Raw genomic sequence first — 23,148 nt, forward strand, 5'->3', positions numbered from 1 at the left:
AGTCACAGTAAGAATAACAACTGGTACCTCAGCGTTTCACTGGACCCTTGAAGGATTTCTGACACTGTGCTGGACACACAGGTGTTCAGCAACACCCCCATGTTCTTTAGAGAAAGCGAGATAAGTAGACAGCTTGGGGACCTCCAGATCTCAACCTAGCTTCGTCTTCTCTGCCTGAGGCATTGCTGAGACTAGTACAGGGGGAGTGGGGAGACATCCTGGTACCCCAATGTAATAAATAAATACTGGGAGAGATAAGGACCAGACACAGTAAGATACAGCCACCTACTTCGGCTAACTCGAGCTCAACACTCTCCTACACACTGAAAGAATACTTTAAAGACGAAAATGGCTTTAACTTAAGAACTCATCCGACCCAGGAGTCATGAAAATTTAATGGGTGTCAAAAGCAGCATTTGGATTTCCAAGAAATGTCAACCAACCACATTTAAAAAGAAGGATGTTAGCATTAAATAAAACATAGAGCAAAGAAGAGCTGATTTATGTCCATATAAGTAATACAACTTTTATTAGCTTTGAGCAGATGCCCCTTTCCAAGTAGGGGAGGCTTGCCCAGTCAGCCACATACTACAAATGCATTTAAATTATCTCCCTTTCAACTTCTTTGGAAATAACTCACTTGGATGTCCAGGGCTTGGACCAACAGACTATCTGTACTTCAGATACCGTCCACAACTGCCAGGCTAGCACAGGCACTTCTGAGCCACGTTAAAAACCAGTGGTTCTCACAGACTCTCTGTCTTAGTCAGAGTTTCTATTCCTGCACAAACATCATGACCAAGAAGCAGGTTGGGGAGGAAAGGGTTTATTCGGCTTACATTTCCACACTGCTGTTCATCACCAAGGAAGTCAGGACTGGAACTCAAGCAGGTCAGAAAGCAGGAGCTGATGCAGAAGCCATGGAGGGATGTTCTTTACTGGCTTGCTTTCTCTGGCTTGCTCAGCTTGCTCTCTTATAGAACCCAAGGCTACCAGGATGGCACCACCCACAAGGCCTGCCCTCCTTGATCACTAACTGAGAAAATGCCATGCAGCTGGATCTCCTGGAGGCATTTCCCCAACTGAAGCTCCTTTCCCTGTGATAACTCCAGCCTGTGTCAAGTTGACACAAAACTACCCAGTACACTCTCCTCATGCCTGTCACAACAGCTCACAGGAAGCAGGAAAGCACTTAGCCACAGGTGGATCCTAGAGGGATGTGGCTCAGGCACAGACTACGGAAAGAGCTGCAAGCTGTATGAGGTATGGGTAGAAAGCGAAGGACCAGCTCAGACTTTCCAAGCTTTCTCTAGCTACATTACTGTTCACTACTCTTACAGGCTGGCTGATGCCAAGGGCAGGCCCAAGCTCTCACAGGCTGGCTGGTGCCTCGGGCTGGTTTTCACAGGTGCTTGTTACAGGAACAGAAAGCTAATTACTTCCTATCTTTTCCTTATGTTTTGGTGTGTTGCATTTTTCACAGAATGTTTATAACTCATCTAAAATTTCATTTAATAGAAGAATATAAGAACTATATTTTTCTAATTTCTTTTATGCATTTGTGGGATATGTGCTGACATCTTGCTTGCTTCTAGCTGTGAACATTTGCTTTAACTGTTGTGAAACTTTATTAACTGCACACATACGAAGAAGTCCTGGTCTCTCACTGATTCTTAAATTCTAGGGAAAATATCTGGTAGGATTTTTCTCTTTGAGTCACCTTTTACCCCAGCTAAATCTGATTTCTTTTGGTTTGCCTGATGTAGCCTTTTCATGACTCTCAACTGTAATCTGGTATGTCTGGTGAACAATCTGCCACTTGAATTGCTTTTGACAATTACGTTTTATATAAATACTGAAAACTAGGCCAGATTTGGTGACACAGACCTGTGATCCCGTTGCTAGTGAGGCTGACCCCTTTCCATTCAGTCCCTGTTCCAAGAGCCACAATGAACCTCTTGAACGCAGTGTAAGCAGACACCAAAGCTTGTGCTGGTGTCAGCACAGAGCTCAATGAGCCTTCATGATGCACTGAATTCAGTTTGTGCTGAGACTGTAGGAGTAACAGGTTAGAAAGGTCCCTCACTGAGTGATTCCTGAAAAGCAGAAGCTGCATCCAACGGTTTACAGCATGCCTCACCCCTACCCAAACAAAAGCTAAGACTGTCCAGCAAGACCTGGGGATGCGCTGACAGCTGACCTTTAAAATGGCACTGTCTACAGACTCATACAGGTTCAAACAGCCCAATCCCAACTCCAGAAGGGTCTCACAGGGGAACAGACTTCTTACAAGTGGGTTGTCTCGAGCCAGTGCGGAGTCTCATTGTGCTCACCCAGGCTGATGGAAGCGTCATCCCTCAGTGCTCATGGTTTTAATAAGGGTCTGTGTGGCTGCATTTCCTTATCACCAGCTGTGATAGGAGCCCAAATTGTAAGCCTGGATGTCCTGACAGAAACCTAATCTTGGTTGTTCTCAATGGCCGCTAGCTTTGCCTTTTGGATGTGTTGTTTGTGGTCATGCGTCAGAGTGCAGGGGCAGGTCGCACTTGTAACTGAGCACTGTTCTTTGTTCCTGAGTTGCTCCAGGCTACTGTGGCTGATCATAAAACCTGTGAATGTTGGGACTTGAGTGGTGTTTTCCTAACCCCTATCTTATTCATTGCACATAAAACATGTAATAGTGAGGACAGTTAGGTCGACGGGGTCGACAACCTCACTGGAAACAAACCACTGGGTGTGTCTTCGACAGGTCCTCCACACCAGGCTGAGGTGGACACCCACACTACATGTAGGCACGACTACATGTTCTGTGCGAAGAGGAGAAAGCCAGCGAGGTACTCGTGTCTTTTCCTTCCTGACTGGGTGGGATGTAACCAGTCACCTCCTCCTCCTGCCACCATGACTTTCTCAGCACCGTGGACCCCACACCAGAACTGTAAGCTAAAATGCCCTCTGTAAGTTGCTTTGTCCCATTTTTTGTCTCAGCAACCACACCACGCACACAATGGCACAGGATCTTTTTATATACTTTATTTTCATAACTTGCAAGAGAATTTGGTATTGGAAGTCTAACTGGAGCTCTTTAATCTAAGCTGAGTCACAGAAGTGTAGTCAGGTACTGGGGAAACCCAAGTCTGTTAGTGAGGGGCAGACATGAATGGAGTTCATGAGAAGAACAGGGCACAACACTACTGAGATGCACTCATGATGCCTTTGTCAGGGGAATGCAAATGCCCCTAAGCTGGAGGGCGGTGACACTAAACATTAACATGATGAAAACAGTGGAGTACAATTTCAAATATATTTCAAAATATATTTCTAGTAGTATAAAAACCCTTATTTTGTAAGGATTACCTCAAATTAAAATATTTTATCAGAAATATAATTTTGATAATAAAACCACAATTAAATAAAAACATGCACAGTATGCTCTGCATATTTGTGTTAATTTAATATCACCAGTATAAATATCATTTGAATATACTTCATTGAAAGATAATCTGTCCACAAGCTCTCCAAGATGTGCCCAGGCACAGGTGAGCCATTGACGATCTGTCCTCTTGGGGAGCCTATGTGCAATGGGGTGCCAGGTGGGAGCTGTGAGGTGCTGGGCGGGGCCACAGGTTCGGAGTGGGAGACAACCTGTGAGACTGTCAGGTGGTTGTACCTGTAAGCAAGCTGCTCCCCACACAGCCAAACTCATCTTCTGTAAAATTGACCTTTGGCACTTCAAGAAAAAAACAAAATCAAACCCCAAGTGTCTCCATTCCAGTTTCAAGACCAGATATCCTGCAGATATCGTTTCTCCTGCTTTAATGTTGCCAGCGTCTTCATCGCTTCTAGTTTGTCAACACCAGCTTCTTTGCTTATGATTCCTATGAGGGTGTCGTTCACATCCTTGGCCATATTCTTGGCGTCTCTAAAGACAAAATGGCATACTTTATAAAGCAGGAGCTTCCCTTAACCAAACTCTCTCAACCACATCCCTAGTTCTCTCTGATCCCGCAATCTTCGTTTTCTCCTCACTTCTCAGCACATTTCCCAGACATCCAGCTTCACTTACCACAGGCCAAACCTTTACCCATGGTGGCCATGCTAAATAGAGCTGACCACGTGGTTCCATGGCTTACAATCCCCACTAGGCTCCAATGTCCTAGAGCAGCCTTCAGTTTTACTGCAGGAGGGAACTGGGGTCTGGCTCACATTCAAGCCCCTGCTTTCCCTTTCCCTTGAAGCGTACTGTAGACCCCCATGCTCTCAAAGTCCCACACCTTCATGCACATGAAGTGACAGGCCCCTTCACTGAGGACAGAACTTAGCTCTAGAGGGCAGGGGAGGCACTGCACACACCTATGTCACTGCCCCTTGCTCATTCCGCGTTAAGACTGTCTGAGGTTAGGGAATGGACCTCATGTCTCCTTCTACATCCCAAGTTCTGGATAAAGAAACTCTAAGACAGGACCTTCAGATGTCTGGAATATAGCCCGTCCTGTCACAGTATACCCTTGGGAGGTGTTTAAGGAGCCAGATCAACTGTCTCCTTCCTCATCTTTTCCTCACCCACCCCACTCTCTGCCCTCACATCACTTGATTCTTCAGCTGATTGCCCCATACTCAGGAATATCCCCCCCCCCCGCTTCCAATGGGGTCCCTCCTCCTTCACTGTCCTCCACACCTGCCCGCCCACTCCATGTGTGACTGGGGCGGTGACTCTGAGCCTTTATCTCTGAGCATGCCACTGCCGCTCCTAGGGAAGTTAAGACTTGGTGACGTGGAGGGGCTATGCCAGGGGAGAATTAAGAGTCTGGAGGTATCTGTGATGTCTCCACGTTCTTGTCACCAGTTCCTAGCACATCTGTGTGATTGGCTGCACCTGCTATTTAGAAATCTGACACTTCAGCCTTAATGTGACCAAAATGCCATTACAAACATGCAGGTCAAGGACATTAACAAAATCTAAATGAGAACATAAACCGACACAGTGTGTGAATCTCTGCATGTGGGAGTCAGACTCCATTAGGGTCACAAAGTCATCTAGATAGTCAAAATCAGCCTTTGGACAGCTCAAGCTATAAACAACGCTAAAGAAACAAAGGCAGGCAGCATGTGACAAGCAAGTGCCATTCCGCCAGTCCTGTGTGGCCTCAGTCACATCACCCAGGCACAGCCAGCATTTCATTTTCTGCATCACAGTTACAAGGTCAGAAGGGCTTGGCTGACGGAGGGTGGTAAATGTTCAGGGTGATTTAGGAGAAAAACAAAACTTCTCATTTCAGAATTTCCTTATCTAGTTGGAAGTCCTAGAGCTGAGTTTCTACAACGTGTAACTGTCCACATGGTGCCACCTTTGAAGCTCACACGGAAGCGTGCACACAAAGCTTAGAGACTGCCTTCTGCCTATCTGCCCACCATACCCTGACCTAGAGGAACAAGACTCTAACCTGATGACATTCTCAGAGTCAGACTCTATTTCCCTCTCCGCTGGGTCAGTGCTGCAAAGCATAGGTTCTTCAGCACAACAAATCCATGTTGAGGCATCAATTTAAGTGATGAAGATTTTAACATTCAGATTATCAGATTCCCAAAGCAAAGCGTTCCCCATCGCAAGAACCAGCGCTCACACGGCTTTTCACGCAGGAGCCAGCGCTCACACGGCTTTTCATGCAAGAGCCAGAGCTCACACAGCTTGTCATGCAAGAGCCAGTGGTCACACTGCTTCTGAAAAGAAACCCTGGCTGTTAACTCTGTCCTAGAACTGTCTGCTGTGCGCTCATGTGTGACGAATGTAAAGGAATGACTGTTACACTGACAACCGGCTCCTCAATCCATCTACAGTAGCAGCAGCTGGGTTTTCCTCTCTGGCTACATACCCACACACGTAAACGTAGCCATTCTCCTGAAGGAGGATCCTGGCCACCTGCTGGCTGTGACGCTGGAGGTTGTCTTGCACATACTTTGCTGGGGCCTCCTCCTCCTCCTCCGGTGCAGCGTCTCTTGAGAATGAGACCTTCAGGTGGGTCAAGACCCCAGTCTTGAGGAAATGCCCGAGCTCCTCCCTGCGACACAACACCACACAGTCAGCGAGAGGCGGTGTTAAAGATGCCAAGGTCTGCACGGTACGGCTGTCCAATCACAGCGCGGCACCCTGTACCTGAACAGGTAGTCCCTGTCCTTATGTCTGCAGCCAAAGAACAGCCACGCTGCTCCAAAGCTCCCATCCGGGTGTCGCTCTTGGAGTTTTTCTCTAGTGTATAAAGGAAGCGTTTGATATAATAAGCTCACAAATAAATATCGTTCATCAGGAAATATCACCAACAAACAGACCTGTGAAATCCATTTTTGTACTGTTCCAAGTGACTCATTTAAAATATCAGCATTTGCTATGTTTGGATATTATCTGGGTTTTCATGTTGTAGCACTACGACCGACCCTGGACTCTTGTTCACACTAAGCAGATGTCCTACCTGGATTACAAAGCAGCCCTCCAGACTGAATATAATATGCTTCCTTTCCCCACAGTGACAAGTCACCACAGCACCCAATACTAGGTAAAAACTTCCTAAAGTAAAAATTTTACAACCAATACTCAATTATTCTAAAACACTGCAGAACAAAACGGAAAACTCTGTTCCCACCTGCGATTACAAAGGCCGTATTCTGCAGCTGCGAAGGGTACGTACCTGTGCTGGAGGAAGCCAACAAAGGGGGCTACGCCAGTTCCTGGACCCACCATTATGATGGGGGCCGACGGGTCCTCTGGTAAGTGGAAAGAATTTGTTGCCCGAGGAGAGATAGGTATCTGGAATATCGAAGCAGCTTCAGTGAGTTTAAAAGGCAAGCACGTGAAAGGACAGAACCAGGATGCTCTTGTGAAGATGCACGCATGTTATCCCACCCTCAGAGAAGCATTGTGAAGTTAAATGGCAGCATCACTCTGCTAAAGCCGTGACCGCATCTCATACTACAGAGAAAGGAAAAGTTTGCTTTGTAAATACTTTCTTTTTTTACCCATATCATAGGTGTTTTTCCTGAGCATAGTTTTTCTTTTCATGTGAACTGGTAGCATAAACCAAGGAATAAATGAAGAGGAAGGCGGGCTCAGGACGGCTGCTGGGGAGAGTCACTTTCCTTTGAGTCTGTCCCCATGCCCCAGCAGATGACACCACACTCTCAAACATACGGACAGCACTAACTCAGCAAAGTCAAGTCACTGAACAAAGGAATGAATAAATAAGGACACGGAGAGGGAAGGAGGCGCAGCTGGGGTGTCCTGGGGGAAGCTGCAGTCAGTGAGGTGATCAGGGTACACTGTATACAATGTGGGAAATATTCAAAGAATACTTTAAAGCATTTTAAAACTGTTTTTAAATGACTGACATAGTTGGGAAGCAGCAATATGAGACGACAGGGCTGCACTGCCACCCATCCTCCTGGGCTCATCACTGCCCCCACAGTCCAGCCCAGTCAGAGGAAAGGCATTATTTTCTACAGACAGGACGAGCAACAACAGCTGACAAACATCTGCACGTTTACGATGTGAGTGCAGTGTTCTATTTGGGTGTGAGCCCAACTGTAGCAAAGCTGAAATCACACCAGTTCAGTACCTCAGGAGCCAGAGCGTCACCACTGTCTGCATCTGAAACGTCTGTGTTTGGCTGAAGGAATGGAGCCACCAATGTGGCTAGCCAGCCCGTGCACACTCCCTTCCGAGGAGAGGCCGAGGTAGTGCTCGATGGAAACTCTACGATGTTAAACACGAAGTGAAGCTTGTCTGGGTGGCGCAAGCTGGAGCTGTAAAGACACAGGCAAGCTCTGAGGTATCCAGCAGGGACGAACGACACTTTCCCCAGGGGCTCAGGGCCTCACCTGGCCACTGCTCTAGACAAGAGCCATCTTAATCCCATAGTGAGGTATTTCAGAGAGTTTCCAGTTGTATCTACTTGTCTTTGATTTCTCAGTAAGGTATGCAGAAAGTGAGATGCCCCAAGGTTCTTCCTTCAAGACTCCCCACTCAGTATTTACCTGACTGACTTTATTACCACATAAACGAGGGACTGATACACTGGGTATTATTTATTAAGAGGACAAATTTGAAAGTCAGTGAGGAAAACACAGTTCAGAATCACCAGGAGACACTTTCTCAAACCTCTACCCATGCTGTGTTACACGCAAACAGTGTAAGATGCAGGGAACTCCCTCTCGCAGCTGATGCAGCACTACCACTGAAGGCACACGCCAGCTGAGAGTGCCCAGGAACCGTGAGACTGGGGCCCACTGCCTTAAACAGGGGAACACCAGGTGGTCCATCCGCCCTTAACTGTGAATCCCACAACACATAAGTCCTGGGGAATCTCCAGGTTGCAATGCGTTCTACAGAGCAGGGGAGTTTGCAGCAACTGGCCCGGTCACCAGAGAGCTGGACGGTCAGGTTCCCCTGACTTTGGAGGTGAGTATTATGCTAGTAAGTACTCATACCTTGCACACGAGTACGGTCGAGGCTGGAGTTTAGGAAGGTGCTCTAAAAATAAAACAAGCAGTTAGCTCAGGCCTACTGACATGGGAACAAAAGAAAACCCAGGCCTATATTTAACTTTCTTGTGTAGACTATTTGAAATAACATGTTCTCATTTATAACATTTTGCAGTACATAATGCAGCGATACACTGTTCAACTCTAAAGTCAGGATCCCTTCCCCCACGCTGGTCTCAGGTGAGCGCAGTCAGGGCAGAGCTGGAAGAGCCTGTGGTGTGGTCAGCACGCTCGTTGCTTTCATGTGTCTAAGATCATCTCGAGAGACACAGCCCAGAGCTTTCAGAGATGAAATAAAGTCTAGGCCTCAAAGATACCAAAGACAGATATTTTAGGAAATACTTAGGAGTAAGATGTACGTTTCCTTCTTGTGTTTATATACTTAATAAAAACTTAAGTGTATGGTGGGAGACTTTCTCAAAGCAACTTCCGCAGAATCCCAGTGGTTTAAGAATACACAGCGACTTGTGTAACAGCAACAGTAAATGGTCCATATTTGAAATATCTGCTTACAAATTTTAGAATTTTTGTGAATAATTTGTTTTATTTTTAATTTATCTGGACAAAACGTTGAAAAGTTCCTTCTAAGCCTGGTTGTAGTAAAGCAGGAAAACAAAGGCTGGCACAGTGCTCATCTTAAGTTTTAGATGTATTCATTTTTCTTAAAGAAATGGAAATTTTCAATTTTGTATGTCCTAATGACTCCCTCTGGCTCCTAACCTGTATTATGGCTAGGTACCAGCATCTACCACCCCCATTATACCAACCACTAAGCCAGAAAGCACCGGCCAAGCTGGCTTAGATAGAATGGGGGAGACTAGCCTCCTGTAATAATTTTGTTTTTGTTTTTAAACATTTTAGGAGGAAGACAAAGAAAAAGAACACTAAGAAGTCCTGGGAAGAGAAAAGCTAGACCTGACTAGCCATTCCCTGCACAGGCCTTGAAGGGCCTGATGGCTTACCAAGGGAACTACATGTAAGTTTTCATGGCGTATGTGTGAATGGTAACACCTGGCTCTGCCCCACTACAGAAGAATTAATGCAGGGAAGTAGGAAAGGCTACAGGCTCCTACAGGCTCCCTGTGCCCCAGGCGTGTCAACCTGCATGACAAAGGCCCGGCTGTCCTGTCCCTGCATTCACCCAGATCACGTGCTTCATGTTGTCACACCACATGCTGACTGGCTTAGATGAGGAACATTCTTTCCCTCTGAATATTCACTGTTAGGGAAAACTCAGCTAAATTACCTCACTGAAGAAAATAAACTAGAAAAGATGCTAAATTTTAAGTATAAAAAAGTACAACTGGATAAGTTAATAGAGAAAATGATAGTGACATTAATAGAAGGAAAAAATAACAAGGAAAAAAAAGAATCAGAATGTGTGGAAGAGGGACCCCAATCTCTAAAAAGACATCACTATAGTCTGAAAACAAAACACGATACGGGTTCCTGACTTGTACCTACCCGCCCCATTTAGCCATGCCCACACTGTATCTGCACAGAACTCACACTTCGAGACAGGAATAGCCAGCCTTCTTCACTACACTGAGGCTCACTAACAGTGCACGAGGCCTGGGGCTGTGGAAGGAAGGGACGACTCACCCAGCAGGAGGCTGAGCGGAGGCTGGCAGGATGGGAAGGCGAGCAGGAGGTCCAGCAGGCAGACGTTGGCATCTCGGACGAAGCGGTTGTAATCAGCGGCTCCCTGCTTACTGCACAGCTCCTGCAGCCTCCGCTTCTCAGTAGCACTGCTGGTGTGCTCCGCAAGGGCCCGCAAAAAGGCCTGAGGAAAGAGGCTAGCTGTGGGCTACTCTGGGGTTACGGTTAGCTCTGTGAGCTCCAGGCCAGCCAGTTACAGGGTGAGAGCTCATCTCAAATAAAACAGATAAATAAATAAATAAATAAGAAATAAACAAATAAGAAAACAAACAAGCAAATAAATAAAAGATAAAAAAAAAAAAAAAGAGAAAGAACAAGCTCAAACCCCAGAAAATACTGCACGGTTTTAAAGTATAAATCATTTAGGATATCAGTTCTACTCTAAAAACTATTTTATAGAAATGTTTAAAACACGTGCGCAAAGACTATCACAGTACAGAAACTTCTGCTTTGACATTATTTTTCCCCATAGAAAAAAAATCTAGAAACAGCTCATATGTTCATGATCAAGCCAACAAATTATGGTGCGCCCATGAAAAATGCCCGCAGTCTTTGCACCGGAACACACAGACCAGCCGTCGTGCTGCGGAAGAGGGATTAGATCCCAGACTTAAACTGAGGGTGCAAGCACGCAACCTTTACTTCCCACGTCACCTCCGTATAGGCATTCTTATACAGCATGGCTTACACAGTAGCAATATATTCACATGTACTTTGTAAAATGTAAAAAGCTGGTAAAATGAAACCCGAAAGAGGTTCTCATGCAGGTGACCTCTGTCTGCTTCCCGAGCCAGCAGTGCGCAGGGGCCTCCACAGAGCAGTGCGGAAGCTGGTCTTTAATTACCAGACCCTCTGCTCAGACAGCTCCAGTCCAGTAAAAGCCTTCAGAAAAGTCTAGTTTACAGAATGTTTAGAAAAAAATCAGCCGCCAGCATTTGAAATACAGTTCCTGGTGTAACACTGCCCTCTAGTGGCTCAGTCTACTTCAAAATTCCAGTAAACATCAATAAAGGCTGGTAACCCTTCCCCAAGGTTTCCCATGCAGCAGTAACCAGGTGGCACTGCACAGATCAGTAATAACGCAGGAGGTGGGAAGTCACGTCTGAACACGCTACTTACTGTCCCTAGCTCTGCGGGCCAGTACCAGGCCTATCTAAGTGTCCTCAACGGAGCCCTGCCCATCTTCAAGCAGGGAGACACACCTTTTTAGGAACTGCTCGTATTTCAAGACACCAGGTGAGGATGAACTGGAGAGAACTCCCCTCAGGCATGTGCGGGGGCAGGGCAGCTCCTTGCAGGCGAGGCAGGAAGAGGCCGGAGAGAAGACACAACCACAACCACAGTTTTAGAACGTGCATTCGCCACAACGTGCTAGCTGCAGCACTCTGCACTACAATGCCACCAAGTGTGATGACTTATGGCAGTGTTCCAGCAGCGACTGGCCGGAATAAATATGCCCGCGGGTGGGGGAGGTCAATTCATAAAAGGAAAAGAATGATAAATTCAAAATGTACCAAATAAAATAAAACTATCTAAAATTAAATAACGAAATGGCAATAGATGATCATGTTCCATTTGAAATTAACTCCAGGGGCTGGAGAGATGGCTCAGTTACTGAGCAACGCTAGCTGCTCTTCTAGAGGAGCCTGGTTCCCAAGACCCGTATGCCTTACACTACAGCTCCAGAGGAATCCAATGTCCTTTCCTGGCTCCAACCAAGTGCACGCACACACACACACACACACACACACACACACACGCCAGCTAAAATAAAAACAACTCTTTTTGAAAAACAGGAACTTTAGGACTGAATAAGTTGAAGATTATATGCAAGTAACATTAATACTTTAAATAATAAAGTTTCTTTTATATACAGAAAAATTATTTTTATATAATAAAATATCAGGAGGAGAAATAAACTTGATAGGAATTTTACATAAAGTCTCAGGCTCCTCTTGTGCCCACAAGTGCTCAATATATGTAAAGTCCATCGCCACACTAGTCACTGTAAGGAAGAACAGCGACAAGAACCTGTCAGCGCAGGGCTTGCTCATGGTTGTGTGTGTACGTGTGGTTTTTGCGTGTGTGTACACACAGGCACGGCATATGGCTGAGCTGCACCATCTACACAGCCAGCACACAGGATGCTGGGTATGTTCACATTCATCCTACCTTTCTTCTTAGTGTCCGTCTTAATTTTCAAGATGACACGGTGCGCTCGTACATCAGCCAGCTGCAGCCTTTGGAGCAGGTTTTCTACTTCAGAATCACTGTTTGGACAGATCACATTGAAGGAGTCTCCAGGTTGATGGGAAAGCTCTATTTTCTAGAGAAGGAGCAAGGTGAAATAGAAAAGGGAAATCCGATGCATTAGAAAAGTTTGAGCTATAGAGTAACAAAAGCTGTTTTCATTATGCCTATCTTAGTACAGGAACTCACAGCTAATTCTAACCAAAAGAGAACCCAATGAGTAAGTCCAATTTATCAAACAAACTCTTCCATCAGTAGTTATTCCAGAAAAGACCAATGTATGAGTGTGTGTGTGTGTGTGCGCGCACACACATGCATGAATACACCCTGGGTGTGATGGTGCACACCTTCCATCTCATCACTTGGAAGCCAGAGGCTGGCAGATGTCTTGAACTCTGAGATCAGCCTCTACAGAGTGAGACAGGATCTTTAAAAATCCATATAAAATATACATGCCAGGAGTAGATAAAGCCAGTAAGCTTGCAGACTGAAATTCAGATTCTCAGAATCCACATATATGCTAGTTGGGGTGCGTTCCCACTTGTAAGCCCAGCCTTGGAAGGTGGAGACAGGCGAAGCCCATCTAACAGCAGTTGTTTATGGAGATCAGCCACATGGAGAGCTCTGAGTTTGACAGAGAGAGGTTGCCTCAATAAATGAGATGGAAGAGTATCCCAGGAAGATCCCTAACATAACCGTCCAGCACACACACACACACACACACACACACACAAAACCTACTTGCACATTCAATAGACACGTGGATTCTGTCACTAACAGACACAAAACCACTAGGTTAAGATGCCTGTCCTCTCTTTTTCCTACCAGGAAGCTCTACTGAACTCTCGCAGAACACATGACGTGCTCTGATTTCACTTCTTGGGACATTCTTCAAGACCAATGGCTGAAGGGTCCCTCACAGAGTGAGCAGATGCAGACAGGCTTATGGATAGAGTTCAAATGACCACGTAATGTCCCAGACCCCATAGGCAAATGACCAGTATAGCCCCTGACCCCACAGGCAAATGTTCCCTACTGTCACTTTTCTGGAGAGATTCCAAAATCTTTTTAGATTCTCCAAATAATCAGAACCTCTGCCCAGAGAAGTTAGCACTTTCCCAACTGTCTAGCCTCAACTTTCTGCCTCGATGGCTGCCCTTAAGTGGACAGCTTCTTTCTGTGGGCCTGAACACAGGTGAATGCGGTCTGGACTCCATCAGTCTCTCATGGCTTATGACCATGGCAACAGTGCTACATTCTGCACTGTCCCTGTACTCACGCCTCACGTCTGCTCTCAAGTGGAACGAGGCGAGGAGGAAATGACAGATAGGAACAAATTGGCCAGGCGTCTTGCCAGAGACGTCTTCCCTCCTGGGTGTAGCACGCAAGCACCCAAAGGGCAACCGTGCTGAGAGTGAACTCAGCAACCACTTACTGAAATATCCAATTCCAACAGCAGAGTGGTCTTCACGGCATCATCTGCAGTCAGCCGAATGGCTTTTGAAATTGGAACTTGAAAGATTGGATCCCCCGAAGGCGCAGATGCTTGGTTTTCCCCCTTGAGAAACAAATGGGATAAAATATAATGAAATGCAATTTTGATGCTGGGAAGATGGGTTGGTCAGTAAAGTGCAAACACAAAAGACCAGTGTTCAACCCTCAGAACCACATTAAGAAGTTGCTGAGACAGACGGAGCCCTAGGGCTTACAACCATCCAGCCACGGCTACTGGTGAGCAGGCATTCGTTAACTGGTGGCCCCAGTAAGGACAGCACAGGTCTTAGGAAACAGCACAGAAACCTAACTCCTTGCTCCTTGTGATATCTTCCAGTTCCCCTTCTAACTTGACTTTATTGCATTTAAAAATAGAAATCATTTTAACAAGTGCCAGCCAACTAACTCTGCACACCTTTGGGAAGTCTAGGGGCAAGTCAGAGCTGGATGCTGGAGGCCCAGTGGGGCGACTCTGGAATGTGACCCTCAGAGGATCTACCACCTGCACTGGCTCAGCCCTCAGCTCCAACTGCAGGAAGCACTCAGCATTCCAAGGTCACAGTCTGCCTCAGCCACCTCCCTCCCCTTTGAGAGCAGCCTAAATCTAATGAGTATAATGACTATACACCCAGGCCCTGTGCCCATCTCCAGACTAAGGAAAGAACTGGTCAGTTTTCCAGAATCCCAAGAGATGCTGAAGCCTTTGCTGAGAACACACTAGAGCTCAGCTTCTCATTGTGTCTAATCCTCTCTTCTCCCTCCAGCGCAGACACAACTGCCGAGAGAAACACCTCACAGTTTGACTCCTGGGATCAGTGGCATTCATGTTGCTAAGATGGAAGCCTGGATCTTGGCTGCTCCTGGGTGGTGAGACCCTCCACACTGTCACAGAAGGAAGGCGGAGCTGCAGTAAGAGCAGTGTTAGTGCTCGGTGGGGGAATACGAGATCCAAGTGTTGTAGCCACTGAATTACTGATGCTCTCTGCAGTTAATTGCCCTGCTTCTTGGAAGCCAAAGAGCCTCCAGCGTTGTGTACAGAGGGTTTGCCTCTGTGTATTTTCCCCGCAGAAGCCCCCTCCTTTCTGTGGCAAGTGCAGTATGGTGAGCAGCTGGTTTCTGTACTGTGTCCCCCCTGCAGCAAGCCCAGGGCTCCCTCCCCTTCTCTGGCCGCTGGAAGAAACTCAGCCTGGCATTAGAATGGCACTACCCATACCCCCCCCTCCAATTAATACACCCAGAGGAGCCAGGTGCCAGCTTGAGACACATACCTCCCCCCCCCACCTCTTTAAGACCAGAATCTAGCCCTCCCTCTGATAAACAGCCAAGCTCTCCAGGTGCCTGTCCTTGGGACCTTAAAGAAATAACAAACTCAAGAAGATTAGGCCCCACCTTAAATCATAGAGAAAAAGTAATCAGAGGTCACAGTTACGGCAAGCCATAAAAATTAGTTCCTGATAACCCCACAGCAGACACCTGTTAATCCCCCTCCCCCCAGCTTCAGTTCTGTCCCTCCAAAAGGTACAGCCCTCCACTCCCCTTCACCCCGAGCATTCAAGGGATTCCTAACTATACTGTATATAAACCCAATGCTTTCCAGACCCAGCATCGAATGCCAGCATTTACCCTGTGAGTGCAGGGCATGTGATCTGAGTCAAGACTAGAAGCAATAAAGACTCTTTTGCAAGTTGCAGACGCAATTCTTGGGCTTGTCTGGGTTTCCTATAGACTCAGGCCATGACAAATGGCTGGGAGAGCCTGGATAGGACTGAATGCGGAGGCTCTGCACCTCGGTGCTAGATGAACTCAGAGCACCTTAGAGATGATATGAGCAAGCTGACGAGTCAGCAACTCAAAGTAAAGACAGAGAGGGCAGCGCCATGAAAGGCTTTGTCATAGAAATGGACTTCTGCACATCAAGCCATTTGAGACAGAGACAGGCATATCTTTTCTGGGAGGGTCGGGGATAGTAAATGCTTTCTTCTTTGCAGACCTCTGGTGAGCACATCCACAGACACCACACTGCACAGCAGGCATGGCTGCTGCAGGAACAGGAGGCACAGCACAGGAGATGCTGCGGACCTCTAATGTGAAAAACAAACAGAACACAAGGCAAACACTCACAGTTCAGCAGCATAGGAAGCCCAGAGCATGAAGTAAATCTCTCACCTGGCCAGGAGACTCCTGAAGGTGGACCTCCAAATACTCTGGGGGCACAGCAGGAATACTTAGAGAGTTCTGGGAGAGTGGGGGGACAGAGCGCACAAGGGAGGCGTCAAAGTCTTCGATCCGACCCCGCTGACTCCTGTTTGTCTCATTTTGTTCCCGAAGCTCAGACTCCCCTTTCCCCACGTCCTCTAATCTCAGCAGTTCAACTTGTGACTGGATGTGCAACAACTCCGGCTTCACGGCCGTGCTCACGGGGGCATCTGATGCCTGTGGGAGTGCGTCACTCATGTCTTCTTGTCCTCCGAATGACTTAAAGTGCTTTGTGAGAGCAGCCCAGAGTCCATCAATCCACGGCTCTACCACGAGTTCTAAACTGGTACGGATTAAAAAGCAAGAAAACCCAGGTGCCTAGGTTGTCCGTTTGCGTATAACGATCCAGCAGTAGTTTGTGCATTCGGCAGAGGACTATGAGCACCCGTTAGAGGCACTGGAGAGATCACTAGCAATACCACTAATAAACTTTCAACAGCACAGTGCTGTGCTCATTAACTAACACTGTACAATCTGAGCATGCATACGGAGCCAATGAGCTGAGATGCAAAGCTGGTTTGGCCTGGTAACAGCAACAGAATTACTCTCACCGTTGGCCATCTGCACTTTCGGGAGCTGGCAGTTTACAGATGTGTTCAATCCCGATGCCACTGACAGAGCTCAGCCAGACTCATGTTATAAATGATCACTCCATCAGCTGAAGGCACCACTTACTCTGTCTACTGAGCTTATTGATCTGCTTCCTACAAGCATCAAGTAACCATCCTCAATTAAAAGTAAATGTTTGACTGAATAAAAACTTCCCTTTCCTTTCTACCAATCTAATTCGTCTTTTACATGTTTTAATCAGTTCATTTTTTAAAAGGAAAGTTGGATTAATCACACATTCATTCCTAACGTGCAGAAGTTCAGCTAGGACTAACCAAGTCTAACACAGCTGCAATGTTCCTGAGATGTGTGAACACTGGTGGCTAAGGAGAGGGCTCGGGCAAGACAGCGTCAGAACACTGAAGAAAAAAAAAAAAGATCACTTTCCATCTCAACTGAAAGGCATGTCAAATCCTAATCACTAAGGTATGTGGCTATCAGGAGGCACATCTTAGACCTTTTTCTTCCTAGCATTCGGACTGTAAATCCATGGACTCTGCACTGCATTTATCCTGGGGAGTCTTCATGAATGCATGTTCATCGGTAAGTTACATGTAAAGCATCATTCCTGTACTTGAGAAAGAGTAAGACGAAGCTACCAGTAATGCTGAAGGGAGCTAGTGTCCCAGTACCCACCGTGAAGAAGCACAGTACTAAAGGCCACAAGCATCCATCTGTCTGACCATGCCCTGAAGCTTCGCAGCACACCCTGCCATTATCTATCACAGGCACGGAAACATGAGTGACCAAAGCTTTGGTCATCAAGAGGGGATGGAAGATGTCAACCCAGGCATGTGAGTGCAAACGCACTCTGCTTCAGCCTGCGGGGAGGGGGACATCACACAGCAATGTCTTCCACTGGCACCTTAACCTCAGACACATAGATCACTTAGACTCAACGGGGAAGAGGTACAAAGCGCTGACACACACTCAGGAAGTTTAACACTTGATCAGATAAGTGACCCAGGATCCTTTGGACATCAGTGTGCAGTATTATAGGAGATGCGCCTAACGGATCCATATAAGCATTATCCTACAATAAACAGGGCTCACAAAAATCTCAAATTGAAGCTGCAGAATGAGCAGGTAGCGTGTGGAAATTGTCTGCAGCTGAAGGAAATCATGGAAGGCATGGGTGCCAGGCAGGAGGAGAGGAAACATGAGAGGCCCCACCAGAGAGAAGCAGGACATCACTGAGGTCATCATTTCCATAAACAGGTTATTTACTAAGCACAGTAACTAGAAAGTCACTCCGTTTTTTATCTAGTCAAAACAAAATCACACAAGAAAATGTGAGCTATTATTTGGCTATAGCAATGACAGTCAAAGGCTGAGCAGCAGAATGTGACAGGACAATGCTGAAGACCTGGAGCGAAACACATGAGGAGGCCTGGGAAGGCTGTGCACAGGTTTAAATACCGAGCTGCAAACATGAAAACAAGAAAAGGGCGAATAGTGCAGCCATGGTGATGGAAAGAGACAGCCAAGACAAGCCGTGGTCAGTGATGCTCAGCCTGCAGGGCTCGCCCCCTAGAGGAGATGCATACACTGCCCCTGTATGTAGGGCAGAGAGAAGACATAGAGGTGATCCCACTGTAGCCAGAGAAAATGCTCACTCTTACACATACGTCCACACTGAGACGCATGTGAGCTGTGCTGGGGGCTTCTCTTATTCCATTAACAGATACTGGCGGGCTAGAAGGGGGGACATGGAAGATGGAGGACACAGGTCAACCAGGTTCTAGTCATCAGACCTTCCTGGGTTCCAGAGCTAAAACGCTGAAATTATAATGAGACTCTTGGATGACTGTCAGTGCTAAACCAAAGCAAGTGTCTTTTATAAGCTAACCAACTTCCATCATGTGCAGAGTTTACTGAAAAGATAGATGTGCGTTGCTCTTACCCTACACAGTCATCGGCATGTCCGGTGTCGTAGAAACGCTGGGCTCCAAGCTCCTGAAGTCGTTTATCAATTACTTTCCCTCCATTGCAGAAGTATGTGTATTCTGAGTCACCCAAGCCTGAAGAACCCAAATATATACTTAGGGAAAAAGAGGGCTCAGTGATATGACAGACAGTGACACAAAATTTCTTAATACTACCCCTCACTCTTACATATTCATCATGTATAATGTATAGATCCACGCTTCCTTATTTTTTTCCCAGCAGTGGTAAGTATGCAATGTTTTTCTATTGTATATCACAAAAGCACCAGATAGACACAAAACAAATACAGGCTACTGGTCAAAGAAATATACATATTTAACCTTTCTGTTTCCATGAATTACTTTTAACAATATAGGAATCAGAAGAAACTGGTAACGCTGGCTTTGAAACACAGTATCTTTCCCGTACACTTTCCTGACTCTGAACACGACTGCCAAGGACAGCCTCTGAACCAAACACAGTCTATGTGTGTGAGGGAGGCTTCTCTGGAACACAGCCACATCTGCTAGCTTACATGCCACGGTGGTTCCAAAGCCACAACAATACCCAGCAGCTATGGTACCGTGTGACCTACAAAGCCTCAAATACTGATCTTCATCCAACAGCATTTACCAATTCTGACCGCAGGCCTCGGCACACCAGCAAGACAAGCAGAGGCTGGGTCAGGTCAATTAAAGAGCTGCTCCTGTCTCGCATACCAAGAAAGCTAAGGCTTCACATCTGCTTGAAAATTCAAAATTGAAAACTTAAGTTTCTCGCTTTAATTTTCTCTGTGGCTTGACATCGGAGTGAGGGTGAGGTGGGAACATACATATGATGGGAACATACATGGGTCTATCACTGACTAGAATGGCTGGGTCAGGCTTCAATGTCATCTTTATAGAAAGCTTCAAGAACATCTGAAACACTACTTAGACATACGCCAAACTGTGGCTGGGGTTCAAATGGAGAATCTAAGCAGTGTCTGTTATTTGTGCTGGATACTCTCCCAAGCGTAGTTATCAAATACGAGTCACTCGGACTACAAGGACCCATGCTGCCTCTCCAGTATCACAGTTTTCTATGATAGCCCCTCTACTTTTTAGTTAAAATCTATTCTGTATATAGACACATGCATGCACACACATACACACGTGTGCACCATGGTATAACATGAAGGTTAAAGGGCAGGTGCAGGACTCTGTCTGTGGGTCTTAAAGACTGAAATCAGGTCGCCAGCCTTGGTGGCAAGCTGCATGACACTCTGAGCTAACGAGTGACAACAGGCACTTCCTGTGACTATAAGAGTCACCTCTGGCAGGGCAAGTCAATGTAAAGGAGTTATTAAAACTCCCTTGCTGGTTCTAATGTGCTAGGGACTGACAACCACAATGCTGAAGTCAGGTTCTTAGAGAACATAACTAAGAACATTCCCGAAGAACATAACTTGGTTTTGTGACCCGCTGTTACCTTAAACAATGAACTATACCAAGTGCCTGCATCTTCAAAGACTTCTGTCTGTTTTAGAAGGTTTGAAGTGGGGCCTAGACATTCGTAAACATTCTGGACGTTTCTGAAACATTCTGAAAAGGTTCCAAGGCTACTGCAGAGGTTCTGCACAGAGGCTTGGGGTGTGGCTAAGTGGTAAAGTGCTCCCCTCGGTGCAAGGCCCTGGGTTTGATCCCCAGACACACCCAGGACAGAGGGAGGCGAGGATCAGAGCATTGCTTTGGGGTACTAATTGGAGAATGACTGACATTTCTATATTTTATATAGATGTAATATTTATGTAAAAATAAAAAGACCCATGCAATTTTAAAGATTTTTAAAGATATATTCATATATCAAAGTAGTAACTGCATATAGTAGAAGTGAAACAGTCATTTACCCAATAATCCATACTGCAGGTGAGCAAAATAGTCTGTGGGTAGTGTCTTGTCGTGTATTTCTTTAACAAACTTGCGGGCTGTGTCAGGTGGGTCTCCTGTGCCCGTGGTGGATACAACCATCACCAGAGGGCCGGTTTCTGTTTTCAGATCATACTACAAAACAAGGATGCAGTAAGTAGTTCAGATCTGTGATTTAACACATTGGCAAGATCAACACAGAGCAACGGCAGGCAACGAGCCCACTTTCCAGCCGTGCATGCTTCCTTCTAACTTTTCTTCTGGCTGAGTTATCGTAAACATATACTGGTGAGCAGGGCATAACGAGGTGCCTCAATAATGCTGCCCAGTAACCCAAAGGTTAGTTCACTTTTGCTGATGGCACCAGGAGGTTAGAAGAGTTTAACACTTTTCCCTCCACATGGCACACAAGAAAAGCCCCATCTACCCCCAGGTTGTTATTGAATTCTGTACTTCAGGAAAATATAAGAAGTAAACAGGCCCATTAATTTGTCAGGGGATACGGTGAACAGCAAGGCAGTACATGGGTAGGTTCTACATACATGCACACACACACACATATGGCACACACACAAACACATATCACACACACACACACACACACACATACACGTAACAAGAGCAAAGGGTTTTACAGGGTCAAGGTGAGGCAGAAACAAAGATAACAGAGGCCCATGGCTCTCTAGAGTTCAAGGCCAGCCTGGTCTACAAAGAGCCCTGTTCTGTCCCAGTAAACAAACACACTTTAAAACAATGAATGAACACAGGAACAACAGGAGCTATCCCACAGGCTGCAGTGCAAGTGAGGTGGTGAGGTTTTTAACCCAATTCAACTGTTTAGTTCTGTGTTTAGACTCAGCTAGTTGACAGGAGGATCCAAAGTTCAAGTTTTGCCAGAGCTACAATGTGAGTTCAAGGCTAGCTTGGGCGAACCCCCTGTAACAAAAAAATGGGTATACTGCCTCATTCTACAACAAAGTACAGGAAAATGCACAGGAGTAGCTGCCCTTACCTTTTCCGACTCACTGATACAGTGAAGATCTGCGGAAAACCCGTGTGACACAGCCTGCTCACTTATTTCTTCTGCTATGGCCTTTGCCTGTCCTCGCTGTGTAGCATAAAGTAACAAAAACCTTCTCATCCCCTCACGCTGCAACTCTAATGGTGAGACTAAAAACCACAAAGGGAAGAAAGGGGTACTGTTTAATGAAGTGGGTAGCCCGCAGGACACCCAAACATAACTTCAAACAGCCTTCTCTAAACTTGTTCCTTAGCACTGATTTTAAACGAACCATTGTATGAGAGAATTAAGACAGGAGGTATACAAAAGTGATGCTTTTGATTGCCCTTGATGGCATGAAACAGCTGTTGGGTCTTGCAAGTGTCTGTCATTCATTAGTGCCTAACTGTAGGAGTGATCTGCCTTTCTGCCTATTTGTACTCAAAATTAGGATCATAAGCCTGAATGGTGAAGGGGCTAGGCGAAGCTCAAACACAGTGTCACTTACAAAGGATATTGTTTCTGCCGTTTTGTTTTTTTTTTTTTTTAAACTGTATCTGGGGGCTCAGCAGTTAAGAGCACACTGACTGCTCTTCTGAAAGTCCTGAGTTCAAATCCCAGCAACCACATGGTGGTTCACAACTATCCGTAATGAGATCTGATGCTCTCTTCTGGTGCGTCTGAAGATAGCTACAGTGTACTTAGATATAATAATTAATAAATAAATCTTTAGGCTGGAGCGAGCAGGGTCCTCCGGATCAAGCAAAGGTTCTGAATTCGAAGTCCCAGCAACGACATGATGGCTCACAACCATCAGTACAGCTGCAGTGTACTCATATACATGAGTAAATCTTAAAAATATAAACTGTAACTGTACAATGTTCCCGTAAAACTGGGGAATTCGTGTTTCCTGCTAGACCCTAATCAAAGCACTGGTCGTCATCAAAGATCGCATCGTTGCGTCAACCAGTAGTCAGCGTACATGGACTTTACAAGGAGACGGTATTTCTAATCCATGCCTCACCCCGGAGAAAACCAAGAGAAAAAAATAAAAAAAAAAAAAAAGGGCTCTGGGATTCCACACTCCGCCATTCTATCCAGTGGCTAGCGCTGAATGGTAGCCAGTCTATATAAAATTATCTTTTCGTGAGTGAACCAACTCTAGTTTTTAAGCACTCGTGGCTTATACGCTGGGGAGCTAGGACACAAACTTTCAAAGGTTCATCCGGAAGCACTGCTACAGAGTCGACAGGACCACTGGGTGACACGTGTGGGCTGGCTTACGAGGTTTTGGGAAAGTTGGCGGAGCAGACTCCTCCCCAGTGCTCGCCCCCGGAGTCCGGGAAGCTCAGCGGCACATCCCCACTGCGCAGGCGCGAGTCCCGGCTCCCCGCCGCTTCCGTCGCTCCCTCCATCCCGGGACGAATACCTCCAGGCGCCAATTCCCGCGCGGGACCCTGTTCTCCTCCGACCGGTACCGTCCGGGAGCACTGCGCACGCGCGCGCCGCACAGCACGC

General features: G+C 46.3%; 1 protein-coding gene across 4 annotated transcripts; it reads right to left on the reverse strand.

Moving 5' to 3' along the window:
• Positions 1-3,033: 3,033 nt before the first annotated feature.
• Positions 3,034-23,107, reverse strand: Mtrr (5-methyltetrahydrofolate-homocysteine methyltransferase reductase). 4 transcript variants are annotated; one of them, XM_029543866.1, is made up of 15 exons: positions 23,060-23,107; positions 21,643-21,800; positions 20,612-20,765; positions 18,701-18,818; positions 16,099-16,471; positions 13,874-13,996; positions 12,361-12,514; positions 11,391-11,479; positions 10,132-10,312; positions 8,476-8,518; positions 7,605-7,791; positions 6,681-6,799; positions 6,152-6,244; positions 5,871-6,056; positions 3,034-3,919 (listed from the first exon to the last, which is right to left on the reverse strand). In XM_029543866.1, exons 2-15 carry the CDS (start codon positions 21,769-21,771, stop codon positions 3,775-3,777), a joined length of 2,094 nt encoding a protein of 697 aa, XP_029399726.1. In that variant the 5' UTR covers positions 21,772-21,800; positions 23,060-23,107; the 3' UTR covers positions 3,034-3,774. The 4 variants fall into 4 exon arrangements, with proteins under 4 accessions (XP_029399726.1, XP_021064330.1, XP_029399727.1 ...); XM_021208671.2 differs by having other exon boundaries at positions 22,915-23,103; XM_029543867.1 differs by lacking the exon at positions 23,060-23,107 and adding an exon at positions 22,842-22,903.
• Between the last annotated feature and the right edge of the window lie 41 nt (positions 23,108-23,148).

The sequence above is a fragment of the Mus pahari genome, chromosome 11 (genome assembly GCF_900095145.1).
Source record: "Mus pahari chromosome 11, PAHARI_EIJ_v1.1, whole genome shotgun sequence".
Lineage (NCBI taxonomy): Eukaryota > Metazoa > Chordata > Mammalia > Rodentia > Muridae > Mus > Mus pahari.

Bases quoted from the DNA above. Each gene is read 5' to 3' on its own strand.
- Mtrr (XM_029543866.1), bottom strand. From the start codon at position 21,771: ATGAGAAGGTTTTTGTTACTTTATGCTACACAGCGAGGACAGGCAAAG. The intron at 11,480-12,360 runs GTAGGATGAATG...CTCGCCTGCAAG, and splicing joins GACGGACACTAAGAAGAAAG to GAGCTGCCCTGCCCCCGCAC. The intron at 10,313-11,390 runs GTGTGTCTCCCT...CTCTTTCCTCAG, and splicing joins TACGAGCAGTTCCTAAAAAG to GCCTTTTTGCGGGCCCTTGC.